This window comes from Schistocerca cancellata, chromosome 3 (genome assembly GCF_023864275.1).
Source record: "Schistocerca cancellata isolate TAMUIC-IGC-003103 chromosome 3, iqSchCanc2.1, whole genome shotgun sequence".
NCBI classification, from domain to species: Eukaryota; Metazoa; Arthropoda; class Insecta; order Orthoptera; family Acrididae; genus Schistocerca; species Schistocerca cancellata.
Genome location: NC_064628.1, coordinates 243507429 through 243525055, shown reverse-complemented (window position 1 = coordinate 243525055; position 17627 = coordinate 243507429). Strand labels below are relative to the sequence as shown.

Here is a 17627-nt window from a genome sequence, read left to right as displayed (position 1 = left end):
CATTTACCCGCCGACATCGGGTAAGCGACTTTCAAATAAAATGTCTCCTCTGTGAGAGAATACACACAAAGGATGCACGAGGACAGGTTGTAGGCACACGGAAGTTTGCGTCTGGTCGTGAGTCGTGTTCGGATAGCCCAGGCGATTAAAACTCTTCAAACTCTTCTCTAAGGGCGTCGCAGTTCTAACTTCCATCGCTGAGGCGTCAAGAGAAGGAGTAAGGGGAGGGGGAGGGGGAGGGGGCGGGTTTGACGACTTTCCCATCGTTTGACACGCCCACGAAGGCACTGGGCAGAACTGTCGTGAAATTTGGTGCCAATGAAATATCATTAACCTACTTTACACGTCACATGAACTTCTAGGCTCTGGCCATTCTTTCGCATGTTCCAACACCTTGCTGTTTGAATCGCTCATGACTGCCAGGTACCTGCTCAGCAACATTATGCTCTATTTGAGACGGTGACTAATACAGGATATACATAATATCCGGGAACGCTTTCAATTATTTATTGCACAAGAACCAAACATTGTACAGATATCATACATATGTCATTTTGAAGAGAAACCCTGAACGTTTTTTTTTTTTTTTCGTATATACTGCCACAGCGTAGTTTGGTAATTTGCCGATAGTCAGCGCTACTCGCAAAGTTGGCGAGTTAAGGTGCAGAGCGAGCTTTCTGTTTGTTGGAGTTCAACAAAAACAAGTGCGCTACAGCTGTTCAACGGATGTTTAGAGCCACGTACGGTAAGAAGCCACCAACAAGGAAGGCCATTTACCACTGGCACAACAAATTCGTTACGACGGGTTGTTTGTGCCCGGTAAAGAGAAGCGGACGTTCCAATGTGAGTGAAGTGAATATAAAGCGCGTGTGAGAGATATTCATAAGGAGTCCAAAGAAATCGGTGCGTCGTGCATCCCGTGAACTCGAAATGGCTCCAATGACAGTGTGGAAAGTCCTGTGGCAGAAGCTGTCTACGAAACCATTCAAATTGGAGCTAGTGCAGAGGCTCAATGACGACGGCAAAGACAAGCGTTTTGAGTTTTGTTTGCAGTTGCAACAAGTGATTGAGGAGGGGGACGACATTGTTGATCGCTTAATTTTTAGCGACGAAGGCACTTTACACACTAATGTGAAAGTGAACAGGCATAATTGTCGAATATTGGGTACAAAGCATCCACACGAATGCATTGAATTTGAGCGTGATTCCCCAAAGGTAAATGTTTTTTGTGCCTTGTCACGTCGAAAACTGTACGGGCCATTCTTCTTTACCGAGACCACTGTCACTGGATATTCCTACTTGGACATGTTGCAGCAATGGCTGATGCCTCAAATGCAATCGGACTCTCCATTTATCTTTCGGCAGGATGGGGCTCCACCCCATTTTCATCGTGAAGTTCGTGGGTACCTGAACACGGAGCTGGGGCATCGATGGATCGGCAGTGCTACAGAAGGGAACAGCTGTTTCGTGAAATGGCCTTCCCTATCACCAGATCTCACTCCGTGTGACTTTTCTGTGGGGACACATTAAAGATCTGGTGTTTGTACCGTCTCTGCCACGTGATGTAGCAAAGCTCTGGGAAAGAATACGGGAAGCGACTGCCACAGTCGACGATGTCGTACTGGGACGGGTATGGCAAGAATTCGATTACCGTATTGACGTCTGCAAGGTAACTCACGGCTAGCATATCGAATGTTTGTTTAAAAAAAAAGACTTTCAGAGTTTCTCTTCATAATGCAATATGTATGACACCAGCACATTGTTTGGTTTTTGTGCAATAAATAATTGAAAGTGTTTCCAGACTTTATTTACACCGATGAGCTTGTAGTAATGAGCAACATCAGCATCGTGGTGCAGTTTCAGTAAAAGTAGTCTGTTTCAACAGTAATGTCGGAGACTAATTGGGTCAGCGTTTGCAATTTGATCGAACCGATTATTAGCTTTTTAAGGCTCGGCAGCCTTTCTTTGCTGCGAGCAGAAATACAGAGAAATTTGCGTCGAAGAGGTTAGCGGCGGTGGGAGTCGAATTCAGCTATAAATATCGCCGAGATGTCAACTGTTTGGCATCCAGATACCGAGCTCTCAATCAAACAACTGATGTTCGTAGCACCTCATGAAGACTGCTATTTCCCCAAAAAACAAATCGTCGGCTATGTTGGTTACACGAGCACATACTGCCTAGCATCAAACAGAAGAAAAAGTCATAAACTTTCGATGGTATCGAGGCTGGTGCTGGAGAGATTTAGTGACTTGTGGGATTTTACGAGCAGAGGAACACCTAATCGGCACAGAGTGGTGGAAACTCTGTGCCCGATACAGATGATTGCCGTAAAGAAGATGGATCAATAATAAAATGTGTCAGCAGGCCGGAGTGGCCGAGCGGTTCTAGACGCTTCAGTCTGGAACCGCGGGACCGCTACGGTCGCAGGTTCCAATCCTGCCTCGGGCATGGATGTGTGTGATGTCCTTAGGTTAGTTAGGTTTAAGTAGTTCTAAGTTCTAGGAGACTGATGACCTCAAATGTTAAGTCCCACAGTGCTCAGAGCCATTTGAACCGTTTTTAAAATGTGTCAGAAACGTAAATATGCTTTCCATTGTCTCCAACTGTCCGAATAATAATAAATGTAAATGTGGGAAACATCAAGTCACATGCTAAGACTCGCGTAGCGAGTAAGTAGGTTATTTACAGCGAAGATACGTTGAAGTGTTGTTAAACAGTCATACTTACTCTGACATGCGGCTGGCGAAGTCCCCAGTCTGGTTCAAGTCGTACCAGCCAATGTCCTGCCGAAGAGCGGACTTGAGGTATCTGTCGCGGATGCGGTAGATCTGCAAAATGTAGAGCAATAACACTTTACTTCTTGGAACGCTGCCATGACCTCTTAGACTGGAAAGGGCGATCGTTTCGTGCATTATCTCATAAGTAGAGAAACATGCAGGGTTGTTACATAGCAACGGTCCTTGAGTAATTTTCGGGAGGGGGGGGATGTTGCAGTATAATCACAAAAATTCCAGCAGGCTCAAACTGCTTTATTTCTGCACTATATGGTAAATAATGAAACACTCGTAAAGATATTTATCAGCATGAAAATATATTCTTTTTCATAAGTCGAGGAACCTTAGCGATCCATGAAAAAACATTGCTCGTGAAGGGAATGTGGCACACGCCGCACACTATACGATCTATTAGTTACTATCAAATTCACTGTGGCTCACTGATTTCACAGTCTGCAGCTATACAAGCCATTTCTGTGTACACATCAAGCGATTTGGTCCACACCCCCGTGTGGTTGGTTTTTTTTTACCCTAACAATGTTAGTATGTACATAATAAATTAATTAATTACCTCTACGAACACCTATTTCTAAATTCTCTTATTCCACTGGCAGAGTTATCCAACAACACGTATGCATCCGTAGCTTTCGACACAGTCGTTGTTAGATGAAGGCTCCTTTTCTCACAGTGATACATTTTAACGTCTGCACCACACTGATTGTTTGTGTCAATATCACAAAAGTGTCCTGGGCATAAAAAATTTAACTTTATTATTTTTTTATAATAATTTTGATGAGGGCGGCGTCATTTTACATTTATCGTTAGTTACCAGCTCATATTCACTAGGCCGATACAAAAAATTTTGGAGTACCTTCAAGCTCATTCTAACAAAACTAAAATTGCATTTAAAATAAGTTAATGTTTCATTAAATTATCAAAATTATTTACAGTGTCCGGAGATTTGTTTGCTAAGCTTATTTCGTCTAGAATGAATTTCTCAAAAAGTAGTCGAAGAGGCACTTTAACAGAAGTCTCTCCCAGAAGCCACCATTTCTCGTTTCCAGCACTGTCCAGCATAAGTCTGCCTGGAACCTATTATACTCTGATCGGCAACTTTTGCATTGAGCTCACCTAATCCAAAAATTTCTTTATACATTACTGCGTCTGACGACTTACACTACCACCAACAGTGAAACGCTAGTATCTCATTTCAGAGACAGAGCTCATTTTGCATATTCCGTCGTTGTCTAGGTTAGCGATTATCCAGTCATCACCTTTTAAAATATGTTTTGCAGAAACGAGGTCTGTCATAAAGCTTTGCAAACAATTTTGAGGAGAGATTGGCAACTTATTTCACCTCTGAACCTCTCTTAACACAGACTATTTACAAATACTATTGTCCCTTCCTTTTATTTGCGGAGCATAAAATGGAAACGAGTTAAGTACATTCATGACACTTTACCAATACTATTATCGTTTCCTTTTATTTGCAGACTTTAAAATGGAAACGAATTAAAGACGTTAATGGGACCAACATACTTCGTACATACATAACACTACATTTTTACGTTACAAAATGTTTACCGCCTTCTATACTGTCTCAGTCACAGAACAAAATTATTTTCTCGAAACATGGGTAGTAGAATATAATTTCAGTCCATTATCAATGACAGACCACTATTTTAAACAGTTCTCCTGGAGAATTCTCAGTTTAATTTTAAATTGCTGTGCCAAAATGTTACCGCTGGGCAGTAAAAGTAAAACACCAGTTAAGTTCTACACAGCCTTAAGTAACTACTCAGTAAACATTTTTTTAGGAAGATGTAATCTGCACACCAGACAGATTCCAATTTTCCATAAATGGATTGACATTAAGAACATTTAAAATTAATCGTTGTAATAGGGGCTTTGAACTTTTATATTTGTCACAACTAAAAAAGGTAGTATACACCATAACAATTTTTAAAGTCTGCTGTTCGAAGGCTGTAACATCGAAACAGTAATGTAGAAACATTTTTCAGCAGCTTATGCTGATTTTACAACAAAATATTAAAAAAACTGATGCACTGCGTCATACAGAGGCTGTGTGTAATCCTGAGAGGTAACCCCCAGTCCCACGCTCATCCATGCAATAAGTTTAGGAAGGTTATTAGAAGAAATTGGTTAACAATATGCCGCCCCAACTGCTCACATAGATTTTCGATCGGTGATTGTCCCGAAGTGGGAAGGTGTCTGGGCTGTACACAGTACTGAATTTTGGCTGCATTGTGCCACAAAACGGTGTCGTATCTAAAAATCCCGTCCAGGAAATTACGCGAAAATGTTAAGCATCAGAATTCCAATCTACACGATGTGTCAGCTAGCATTTAATGACTCATCATCAAATACTAGAGTGGTTCTCACAACCAATACGTTCATTGTAGCCCTACAACCAGTATGTCATCGTATGGTAATAGGAGTATAGTTAGCGCAGAACAAATTCTGGCGCGTCCTTGATTGAGGATTAGTCCGAGAATCAAACGTAACTGCATTCGATTCTCCAATTCTCACGCTTTCAACACCTCAGAGGCGTCGGGTGCACGACGAGCTGCTACCACAGAGAAAGTATTGGAAAGAAATCTTTCTTGCAGACCAAATGAAATCTCATTCCATATGTTTTCTAAGACTGTAGAGCGGGTTTTGATGTGGCAGTTGGACCTCTTCCAGAGCATTGTGTAATGTGCCTGTCTTTACAAGCTATGGTTAGACTTGGATGGTAGAACCCTTCAGTTGCAAGTTGCTTAGTCGATATTCTAATGGACAAGACAATGCGCCGAACCTACACTCCTGGAAATTGAAATAAGAACACCGTGAATTCATTGTCCCAGGAAGGGGAAACTTTATTGACACATTCCTGGGGTCAGATACATCACATGATCACACTGACAGAACCACAGGCACATAGACACAGGCAACAGAGCATGCACAATGTCGGCACTAGTACACTGTATATCCACCTTTCGCAGCAATGCAGGCTGCTATTCTCCCATGGAGACGATCGTAGAGATGCTGGATGTAGTCCTGTGGAACGGCTTGCATGCCATTTCCACCTGGCGCCTCAGTTGGACCAGCGTTCGTGCTGGACGTGCAGACCGCGTGAGACGACGCTTCATCCAGTCCCAAACATGCTCAATGGGGGACAGATCCGGAGATCTTGCTGGCCAGGGTAGTTGACTTACACCTTCTAGAGCACGTTGGGTGGCACGGGATACATGCGGACGTGCATTGTCCTGTTGGAACAGCAAGTTCCCTTGCCGGTCTAGGAATGGTAGAACGATGGGTTGGATGACGGTTTGGATGTACCGTGCACTATTCAGTGTCCCCTCGACGATCACCAGTGGTGTACGGCCAGTGTAGGAGATCGCTCCCCACACCATGATGCCGGGTGTTGGCCCTGTGTGCCTCGGTCGTATGCAGTCCTGATTGTGGCGCTCACCTGCACGGCGCCAAACACGCATACGACCATCATTGGCACCAAGGCAGAAGCGACTCTCATCGCTGAAGACGACACGTCTCCATTCGTCCCTCCATTCACGCCTGTCGCGACACCACTGGAGGCGGGCTGCACGATGTTGGGGCGTGAGCGGAAGACGGCCTAACGGTGTGCGGGACCGTAGCCCAGCTTCATGGAGACGGTTGCGAATGGTCCTCGCCGATACCCCAGGAGCAACAGTGTCCCTAATTTGCTGGGAAGTGGCGGTGCGGTCCCCTACGGCACTGCGTAGGATCCTACGGTCTTGGCGTGCATCCGTGCGTCGCTGCGGTCCGGTCCCAGGTCGACGGGCACGTGCACCTTCCGCCGACCACTGGCGACAACATCGATGTACTGTGGAGACCTCACGCCCCACGTGTTGAGCAATTCGGCGGTACGTCCACCCGGCCTCCCGCATGCCCACTATACGCCCTCGCTCAAAGTCCGTCAACTGCACATACGGTTCACGTCCACGCTGTCGCGGCATGCTACCAGTGTTAAAGACTGCGATGGAGCTCCGTATGCCACGGCAAACTGGCTGACACTGACGGCGGCGGTGCACAAATGCTGCGCAGCTAGCGCCATTCGACGGCCAACACCGCGGTTCCTGGTGTGTCCGCTGTGTCGTGCGTGTGATCATTGCTTGTACAGCCCTCTCGCAGTGTCCGGAGCAAGTATGGTGGGTCTGACACACCGGTGTCAATGTGTTCTTTTTTCCATTTCCAGGAGTGTATTTACGGCGCTGTGTTCTGGGTACAGTCCAACCAGAGACGCACAAGTCCATCAAATAGTCCTTTTCCTGTTAAAACATGTTCAAATCTGAGCAACTTGAAACTGTCCGGCCGTATTCTGACTTCACACGTGCTCGGTAATTTCATTACCTTGAGCTTCACTCGCAATGCAGCGGTCTTTTGTCTATTGTCAAGCTGAGATTCTGCATATCACTTTATCCAGTGGTTTTAAGACTATTTGCTTACCTCGTTCCATACTGCGGATGCAGTTTGTACTACGAATGTTGCACTCATATTCGTAAGCGAAATTCTCTAGTCCACAAAACACAGTTGACACATTGATAATATCCGCCTCCCCACCGCCCGGCAACAATGTGACAAGTAACGTATATACCAAGTACAAAATAAAACTGCGTGTCATTTACCCATGCAACACCACTTATAACACCGAGATGGGCTTTGAAGCGTACACGCAGTATATCATGTATCACATCTCATCGGTTGGTAAGAGCCTCAAGCTGGTCAGCGGCAGTGGTGTTCCGGCTGTATTTCTTCTGCCCAGATCGACCCATATACGTTGAATCGGATTTGCGCTCGAAGAGAAAGCCGGAGAATCCAGAACGTTGTACCAAGGTCAAACTTTTGTGGAACAGTCAAGTCTTGCGTTGTCAATCATCTGACGAAACTCAAGTCTACACTGCGAAGTATGTCGTCCCTCCAGACCTCAGTTGTCACAGTGCGCCTTTAAAATACTGGAAAAGGCCTACGTGCTCCTAATATGCTGCCACCTCAGACGAGCAAAATAACGCTACCATGTCGATCTCTTTCTACAAAATCACCAAGCTTCTAATCGGTCACTGTTGTGGAACAGGTGAACAGACGCCCAGAATCATCCTCCAGCTAAATCGCTAATCATCCATTAATAGGAACCACGGCACTGTTTATGGGCCACTGTACAGAGACTGACTGGTAACGCGACTCAAGTGCTGGTGAGAAGTTTCTAACCAAGATATGAGCTACGCTGTTGGGCGTGTTCGGGCACTTCGGATACACCTAACGACACTAAACCTTAATACAGCACGTTTTGCTGTTGAATGTTTCTTGCCCTTTAGCATGTTTCCCACATCAACGAAACGATGGTATGGTCGATATTCAACTCGACGGCGTTAGACGATGACTGCTCAGGGTATATTGTGCCGATCATCCGGCCACGCTTAGTGTCTCCAAACGTGTTCGGTGTACAATCCTGCATATTTACTATCAGAATACTGCGCAAAACACACATGGGCTCCAGGTTGTGACGCTGTATCCAAGTTCTCTAATCATGCGAACGGATACTCCTGTTTATGGAATTAAAAGAGATGATTTTGAATTCTCGGCTGCAAATGGAAACCACTGTGCAGCTGAAAGAATGTAGTCGGCGAAGTACTCATGATGCGAACAGTCCCGACTTTGTTGATAGGTATGAAAATGGATCTTCGTGCATGTATGTGGTTTCAACGTGGAGGTCCCATTTCGCCTGTGTCAGTCGTTCCTGACAGGTGGATAGGACTGTCTGTCTCAGTTTATAAGGGGCGATCTATCACTATAGAACTGACATGCCATTTTGGCAAAATTGGCATGAGCATTGAAGCAATCATCCCGCTGACGCACATGGTTGGAGATACCCATTTTGTAAAACACTATGTCCTGCTGCGTGAAAAGGCCGCAACTGCCTAATGCACATACTCGTCCGACTCGTTGACCCTTCAAGGTCATTCTTAAGGGACCTAAGGCGTGTTATCATGAAGCAGCAGTAGCCATTGTCGCAGTTTTCCCGGACGGTTCGCCTTGATTGAACGCCGTAATTTTTCCAACGTTGCGCAGTACCATTCTCCAGTGATGGAGACAGAAGGTTCCCTGAAATCATAAAGCAAAGGTCTGGCCTCCCAGATCGTTCGGCGTCTTGCGTCAAATAGCGACCAGCACGCAACTTGGCGCACCACTCCACAACGGTGGCTTTAGAAAGACGTGCTGCCCCATACTCATTTTTTTCCGATGGATGTCTACCCGTGTTTGCCCTATTGCAGCCTAGAAAATTATTACAGTAAATTGGTTCTGTTTGGTCGCATTTGATAAAACCGTCGCCGTAGTTCACGTTTCCGCATTTTCCGCACGCACTGTTGAAGGACACGAATACCACACTAATCCGTTGCCTAAATGTCAGTGCTTGAATACGTTCCTCGGAGTCGCGGTTCGTTGTATATACGTTGCTGCAACGCCCTCAAAGGGAAACTCTTTGATCACCCTCTATATGAAATCTCTTGTTAATTTATTCTCAACTCCTTCGTTAATAATACGGTTCCAATAGCTGGAAGTCCACTCCAGAAATCTCTGTGTTGCTATATTCCACCGGACGACCGGTACGAAAATTATGTTCTACAATAGCAATCTTTCTCGGAAGTTTTTGCTTAAATTCTGCTTGGAGTCCTGCTGGCTCGCAGGTCAAACAGCAGAGAGACAGAGTTGAAGATACTTGCTCACCCTTTGGTAACTAATATTCCCAACCGATAATTAATGAGTACATACAAATGTCATCTCTGACTGTGTGGCCACGCTACTTGTTTACTGTGTGTGTGTGTGTGTGTGTGTGTGTGTGTGTGTGTGTGTGTGTCTGTGTGTCGTATTTCTGCACATGCCGTATTATGGTTCTTGGTTGGCGTGCCTCTGCTTACCGAGGCATTAAATTTCCTTACACAGCGCGCTTGCTCGTTGTATTTATGACTCAAAAACGACCAGGAGTGCATCTGTTGAAATTCCGGAGATTGTCGAAGACCTCACCTGGCTGTATTCCTGTAATTCGTTACAGCATTTTATACGCTGGGAGTAACTCAAGTTTCACACGTTCAGAAAAGACTTCGTAACACTTAAATTTAAATTTTTACTAGACGTTAACAAATTCCCCTTTTTCGGAAATGCTTTTCGTGCTATAGCCAGTCTGAATTATGTATCCCCTCTATTTCGACCATTATTAGTTATTTTGCTGTACAGATAATAAAACTTATCTACTACTCACTTCCTAGTTTAATTCAGTTAGTTTCCTTGGCATTCGTTTTACAACGTCTTTTCAAGACACTATCCGTACCATTCAATTGCTCTTCTAAATCCTTTGCTGTCTCTGACATAATTACGTCATTGGTAGACCTCAATTTTTTATTTCCTCTCCTAATTTCTGCTTGGTTTCTTTTACTCTTTGGTCGATGTAAAGAATAATTAACTTTGTGGATGGGCCACAACCTATCTCACTCCAGCTATTGCATTCCTTCTATGCCCTTCGATTCCTATGACTGAGGTCTCGTTACAGTATAAATTTTAAAGAGCCCTTCGGTACCTGTATTTCACCGCTCCTACCTTGAGAATTTTAAAGAGAGTATTCCAGTCAACACTGCCAAAGGCTTACTCTAGGTCTACGAATGCGCTAAACTATATTTTAATTTTCTTACCTATCTTATAAGACGTAGGGTCATTATTGCCTCGTGTGTTCCTACGTTTCTCCGGAATCGAAAGCGAACATTCCCTAGGTCGGCTCCTACAACTTTTTCAATTATTTCGTAAAAAAATCTTATTAGTAATTTGCTACCATGACTTATTAAACTGATAGTTTGATAGTGTTAACGCCTGTCAACACCTGCCTTCTTTTGAATTGCAATTATTACTTTCTTGTTGAAGTCCGAGGGTATTTTGCCTATATCATACATCTTGTACACCAGGGGGAGCAGTTTTATCATGGCTGCATCTCCCAAGTATCCCAGTAACCCTGAGTATAAGTCGTCTGATTGAGGGGTCTTGTTTCGATTTAGTTATTTCAAAGCACTGTAAAATTCTCCTCTTCATCTGCTTCCTCTTCCATTTCTACATGATTTACTTTGCAGAGCCCTCCTGTATATTCGTTTTACCTTTCAGTTTCCCTTTTCTTCTTTAGTACCGACTTGAATCTGAGTTCTTAATTTCGATACAGCTTCTTCTGCAAAAGTTTCTTCAATTTTTCTATAGGCAACATCTACATATTCACATGTTATGTAGCGTCTACATCAGTATAAACTGTCATCTAGCCATTCCCTCTTTACTACTCCTAACCTGGCTAAGTAAAACATACAATTGTGTAAACGCATGCATAACAAGTATAAGACTAAAATTACATCTACTAAATGAAATCTTCCAGCATAACAATAAACCGGAATTACTGCTGAATGAACAAAATGAGTTTAGGCTAAATGCATATTTTGATATATTCAGAAACCTACTGGTTTGAGCAGCGTCGAGCTCCCCAGCGGATTGGTGTGCGGTCGTGTGCGCTGTCCGCCGGTGACGAGCAGACTAAAGCCTTCCTCCGCAAGTTCCTCCGCAGAAAAACAAGGACGTCACACAGCGAAGTCACGATGCGCCGCCACTGAGATCCCCTTCCGGGTGTATTATCGACTATCGACTCCTTAATTTTTAATTAATAGTCACTGTTTCGTTGATTACTGTGCAATTACTTATATGGTAATTGATTGTTATGCTGGAAGATTTCATTTTAGAGATGTGATTTTAATATTATATTTCTTATACTGGCTTTTACACAATTGTGTGTTTTACTTTGCCAGGCTAGCAGCTTCACATTATTTGTATTTGCACTTTTAAGTATGGATCTAATACCACGTATAGTATGTCAGTGTATGTTTTATTGTCTGACGCTCGTTTTGCTATGTGAAGTAATTTTAATTAATGACTACGCATACTGCATTTTAACCATTACATTTTCGATACTGGTCAGTCATGTACTCTACCCATAGTGCCCTCTGCTAGGCTAATTTTCATTGTATAAATACCAGACGCATTCTGATCGTCACCAGCACTTACTATGTACCTACATGTTTTGTTTGACGTTGAACTACATCAGAATATTTTGTAGTATTTATGGCTGGTATACATGACTGTTATCATGTAAACACTTTTTATCTATATTACGTAGCACCAGGCATTTTAGAGATTTAGTGTCATAAAACTAACTTATAACTTAGACGGTTGCACACTGTTTTTGTTTGTAACAGATCTGAAGATGACGCTAACCGAAACCAGCAAAAAAAAAAAAAAAAATGCGTTTTCAAGACGGGCATGTAAAATAAAGTGACTCTTTCATTCCTCTCCCGCAGCCCATATTCTCCTACAGCTTTTCTGCCTCATCCTTTTCCAGCCCATTTTATCATGCATTTTACGTTGCTTCCTTTTCATATCAATCGGTGGAAACGGAACGCTTACAGATCTTTCTGTCGGACTGTTAAGGACCCTTTACCTCAGGAACTGATAGATGTATCAAGTTGAAATTTATGTCACATAGTACATAGTCTCTTGCCGATGTAAAAAAATTAAGCTGATAAGTCAGTGCAAGCAAAAGGTACGGCCATATATGTCATAAATGTCACACATTTTGATACTCGCAAACTCACTCATCAAAACGTATAGGGTACTTCCCGTCGACCAAGAATCATGAAATTTGGCAAGATGCAAGCTTCTACAGTATAAGTAAATGAAAAAATCGGAACATTGTTAATTCGTAATTATGCTACATGAAAAAAGCGTTTTGTGTCATATTATCAGACTCTGTATCTGAACATCTGTTAATACCCATTTTTATCACTAATGGGTATCAAGTTGAAATTTATGTTACAAAGCAAAGTTTACGATCCCTTTGCGGTGTAAAAAATTTAAGATTCTGCGACCATGTGATCAGAAGATACGGCCATTTATGTAACATAGTCTGATGTCTTGCCAGTACCCATAACAGGCAAAAGTAATCCAAATTCTCGATTTCCGGGATGGATGAACTATCTATAAAGACAGTTAAATTTGAACGTTGGGTGAGACGTGCATAACTTGTTCCTTATATATTTTTGTCGTTTCATTCATACGAGGGTCATTTCGAAATTCCTGCACAGTGCACATGCTCGACCGCTACGGTGGCGAAGTTAAGTCGGAATTCATGTCATTTATGAGTGGCACTTCAGGCATAACGATTGTGTATGTATTTTGCTGGTTCGCATGGCTGTGTTTTAAAATGGAACATGAAACCGAATCAGTCAGATTACACATAGTGGCCATCGTTTCTATATCAAAATCGAATAACTATGAGGAAATAACTCAACGGAAATTTGCAACGCTTAGAGAGAGCTGTAGTGGATGGTAGCATAGTATCACGGTGGTCTGCTCGTTTCCATGAAGGTCTGAAAAGCACTGAGGACGACCCAAGAAGTGGAACGTCATCAGCTTCAGCAGACTGGTTCGCTCAGGTTATTGTTATGACGTTTTCAGAGAGGATCGACGAAAGACATATGCGGAAATTGCATATGAGGCCAGAATGTCAATGTCTTTAGTTTACAGAATCATAACTGAACAGTTAAAGAGGAGAAAAGCGGCTGACAGATGGGATCCGAATGATCTGAATGAAGAGCGGAAAGCATATCTGAATGAAGAGCGGAAAGCAGATCCCAAAAGAATCACGGAAGAATTGTTTCAAGGTATCTAACAGAAGAACAATTTCTGAAGAGGAGTGTTGCACTTGATGAAACCTAGACACGAAAATTTGAGCCAGAACTGAAGTCTCAGCCGTCTCAACGGAAAAGTTCCGATGCTCCACGCCCGAAGAAATTCCGTCGCCAACAATGAAAGGTGGAACTGGTGGTGATCTTTGCGCATGACATTAATGTGGTCATAGCTACAAATAGAGTGCCCCAGGGGACGTCTGCAATAGGCGCATACTACAAGCTGTTTCTGCAAAATGTTTTGCGCTCGAAAATTCATCAAAGAAGACCTGACACCAGTGCTTTTTTTCTGAAAAAGAGTTTGAGGGTACTCCGACATTGGATATAATGCAGCGAAAATTACTTATTACTGGAGCATGGGATACCACCCGTCTGCTTTTAGCCATGACGACATCAACATGAACTACAAAAAAATGGTATCGGACTCTTCAGTTGACTCCAGCTCAAATGAAGCAGGCGATACCGAAAAACACCCATACAAGAGAATGTGGTATCGAACACTTCAGTTTACATTACCTCAAATGAAGCATGCGATTCCCATCAACACCTGAACAATAAAAGAAAATGGTATCTATAATACACCTCAGATGAAACAGGTGAGTCCAATCAACGCTCCAGTCAATGACATCGCTTTTCCTACCAAAAACTGTACTGGTATCATTCGTATTGCAATTACCAACACGAAAAAATGAAATAAAAAATTTACGTCCGTGAAATACATCTTTGGCACTCATCCAAGTTCTCAACATCTTAAAAAAATTACTTTGTCGATGAAAAAGTTTAGGGGTACGCATCCCCCAGCGTTCCCCCAGAATAACAGCACTGCTTAACACTCTTGCAGCTGGTGTCCTCATTGTGCACGAAAATGCAAGATCGCCTACTGCTAGTGAGACAAACGCTTGACAAATATGAATGGAATATACTTCCCCACCAACCAGACTTTGATTTGTTTCCCAGGTTGAGGGAACAAGTCTGTCAAAACGTTTTGTTAGCACTGGTGAAGTTTCCAGTGAGGTGACCCGAATAGTCAGACAGCTCAACAATCAAGGTGCCCTATCCGGAATACAGAAGTTGCCAAAAAGATGGAAAGCTGTCATAAGTGAGAGTGGAGATTATATTGAAGGCATGTAAAGGTAGTTTGTAAAATAAATTGTTTTCTTCGGGTTTGTTCAGAGTATGTAGAACTTTTGACATGACCCTCCTAGTTCCTATGCGTGTCGCTGAAAATGGTGACTCACTTGAGGTACTTACCTGCCTGTGCGCGACGTAATTGAAGGTGAAGATGCAGACGTAAGTGAGGACGAAGGCGGCGGCGCCCAGGATGGCGTTGTAGACTGAGAAGCTGCGCACGCCGTCCATGAAGGCCGTCCTGGCCGCCTCCGGAACCGGCTGACCGTACAGCGACGCGTTGATCACCGCCGTGCCGTAGTCCACCATGACGCCCGTCAGGTCGCCGAACAGCAGCATCGAGAGGGGCTGGCTCACGCCCGTGCCTAGCGCCGCCACCAGGCCCAGCACCAGCAGCAGGCGCTCCCACACCGTCGAGAAGCGGAACTGCAAGCGCCATTCCAGCCAAATGTGCCAACCGTTGTCTGCAGCTGCAGTACTAGCGCCAGTACACACTCGTCTTCCTCAGATTTTCGCTACTAATCTTGAGCACTCGCTCTTCCGCTCCCCACCCCACCCCCAACTCCATTGCCCCGCCCTTGCTCCCCCCCCCCACCCACTCCCCGCCCAGTTGTGTTCCTTCCCATGTGAAATTTGGGCTCAGGAGGATTTGATGATTAGGGGAAGGGCTGGCCCTAGGCTTTCAAAAATTGAGAACTCTGGGAAAAAAGGGAGACATTAGTTTAGCAAAATCCTACTTCTGTGTAATAAATCCATTCAACACCTAGCGCACTCAGGTTGTTTAGTTAAGTCTTCTTACCTGTGTACGTTCTCATTTCAAAGGGCACATTAGTCGGGTGACGTGATGGATCAGTGAACGAAAGACAGGTAGAGACCGGGCAGAGCGAGCCAAACCATTTCTTTGCACAACCCAACACGAACCACCACAGTCATCTTTCATTTTTGGGGTAAGGTGGCAGTCGCTTCAGGTACAATGTTTTCGTCTTCTGTTCGTTTTAGTATTGCTACCTACCCCGTATCTCCTGGGAAATGCCGTATTTTAACTTAATTTGGACGAAAATCCTAGGTACCCTTATTTTCAAGAATATCCCTGATCTTCAGAATTCCACCCATTCATCCTTTCAAATTAGATGGTGACTGTTTTGTGCTTCTCTCCTTTACTTTCCTCCCCCTCCTATCGATGAATTTAGGCTCTCCAATGGGACTTCCGTTCGATGTTTCATGACCCGATACATCTCAATGCGTGACGTTGTATTCCTCTTTCACTATCGTCAATTGTTGTTGTTATGTTTTGGGAGGACAACGTCTATCAGTTATTCATTGAAATGTTTTGTAAAGGGTTAACGGTGAGTGAAGCTAGTTATTATAGTGCAGAAGAAAATTCACCAAGGAAAAAAATAAAGGAGTTATGTATGTACCACTCCAGTTAGGAGGAAACGTAATCGTGTATTGCACATGTAGAGAATAATAGTCATAATGCATATTGTTTTAAAATCATTGTAAATGTAATCTGTCAAGTGTTGAATCTCTGTTCCCACGAGCTTTTTTTTCTTTCTTTTTTGTACTGGCAGGGATCTACGCAATGTGTCTTGTTAATGTAGTGATACCTTTTTTATAGAGAATAATAATAATACAATACGATTATTTACTGTTATTCTGTACGAATTGTTAACTTTGTCCCTTATTTTTTTATTTAGCCCTTATTTTCACTACCATTATACACTATTACCCCTTTTCTCCTCTTTAAAGAATTGGCAACTCTAGTTCATGTTCATGAAATAATTAATTTTCTCGGATATTACTCGCATTAAATAATTTGAAGCATACTGCTGCTATCAAGCATACCGCCGCTCAATATTGGCTTAGGCCTATACTTTTCCTGTGAAAATGAAAACTCTAACAAAAAGAAATAACTTACCAGAAAGCCTCAGAAAGAAAATTTCATTTAATGGTTAAACGAATCTGTCAGACAATAGAAATTCTGTTCCGTGAAGTGTCGAATTGTTTGGCTCTCGTTGAATGTTTTAAAATCAATAATGACGCCCAAAGCTAATTGGAGCATAAAAGGAAGGCTTCAGCGCTCTGGTATCCGCGAGGTTAGTGATAATTTTTTGGGGAGAAACTTGAATTGCACTGCGAAATCAGTATTTGTATTAACAATAAAGGCTGCTTTAGACCATCTTCAGACCCACCAACATGATGGTAGAGCGTGGCGATGAACGGAGCTACGATTCCACGGTGGTAGGTCTAAAGAGTGTAGGTAGCGATCGTCTACTGCAGTACCAGCCCTTGGGCGGCCTGAGCGAGGCATGTCATCGACCGTTCCTGTCTCTCTATATCACCTTCATGTCCGAAAAACATCACTTTGATTCACTCCGAGACGCCTGGACACTTCTCTTGTTGAGAGCCCTTCCTAGCACGAAGTAACAACGCGGGCGCGAACCGCGCTATTTACCGTCTAGGTACGCTTGAATCACAGACATCACGAACCGTGTACCTCCTTCCTGGTGGAATGACTGGAACTGATCGCCTGTCGGACCTCCTCTGTCTAATAGGTGCTGCTCAAGCTCTTTGGGCAGGTTCAGTGACATCTCTGGACAGTCAAAGGGACTGTGTCTGTGATACAATATCCAAAGTCAACATCTATCTTCAGGAGTTTTGGGAACCGGGGTGGTGCAAAACTTTTTTTTTATGTATGTATTTACCTGCCCATCAAATAAATTTCATCCATAAATGTATTTGAAAATAAATCAAAAGAAAAATCCACTTCTCATCCAGTGCTGGTAAGTATTTAAGATTTTTGACTTGTTATGAGAAGGAGTACACAAAAGATGTGTATGATTCTCTCACCCAGAAGGTTTTTCCGTCCTTTTTTAAAGCATTGGTATCCGACAAAACAGGATGAGCAACGTTAAACAGAGG

General features: G+C 43.3%; 1 protein-coding gene across 3 annotated transcripts in view; it reads right to left on the bottom strand.

The window, feature by feature from the left end:
* The window catches only part of LOC126174877 (ATP-dependent translocase ABCB1-like), a 263560-nt gene that overhangs the window by 143483 nt on the left and 102450 nt on the right, over positions 1 to 17627 (bottom strand). For all 3 annotated transcript variants that reach the window (XM_049921293.1, XM_049921290.1, XM_049921292.1), the window contains 2 exons: positions 14829 to 15131; positions 2729 to 2829 (listed from right to left, as the gene is read on the bottom strand). In XM_049921293.1, coding sequence (XP_049777250.1) covers positions 2729 to 2829; positions 14829 to 15131 — 404 coding nt within the window. The remainder of the gene's footprint in view (positions 1 to 2728; positions 2830 to 14828; positions 15132 to 17627) is intronic.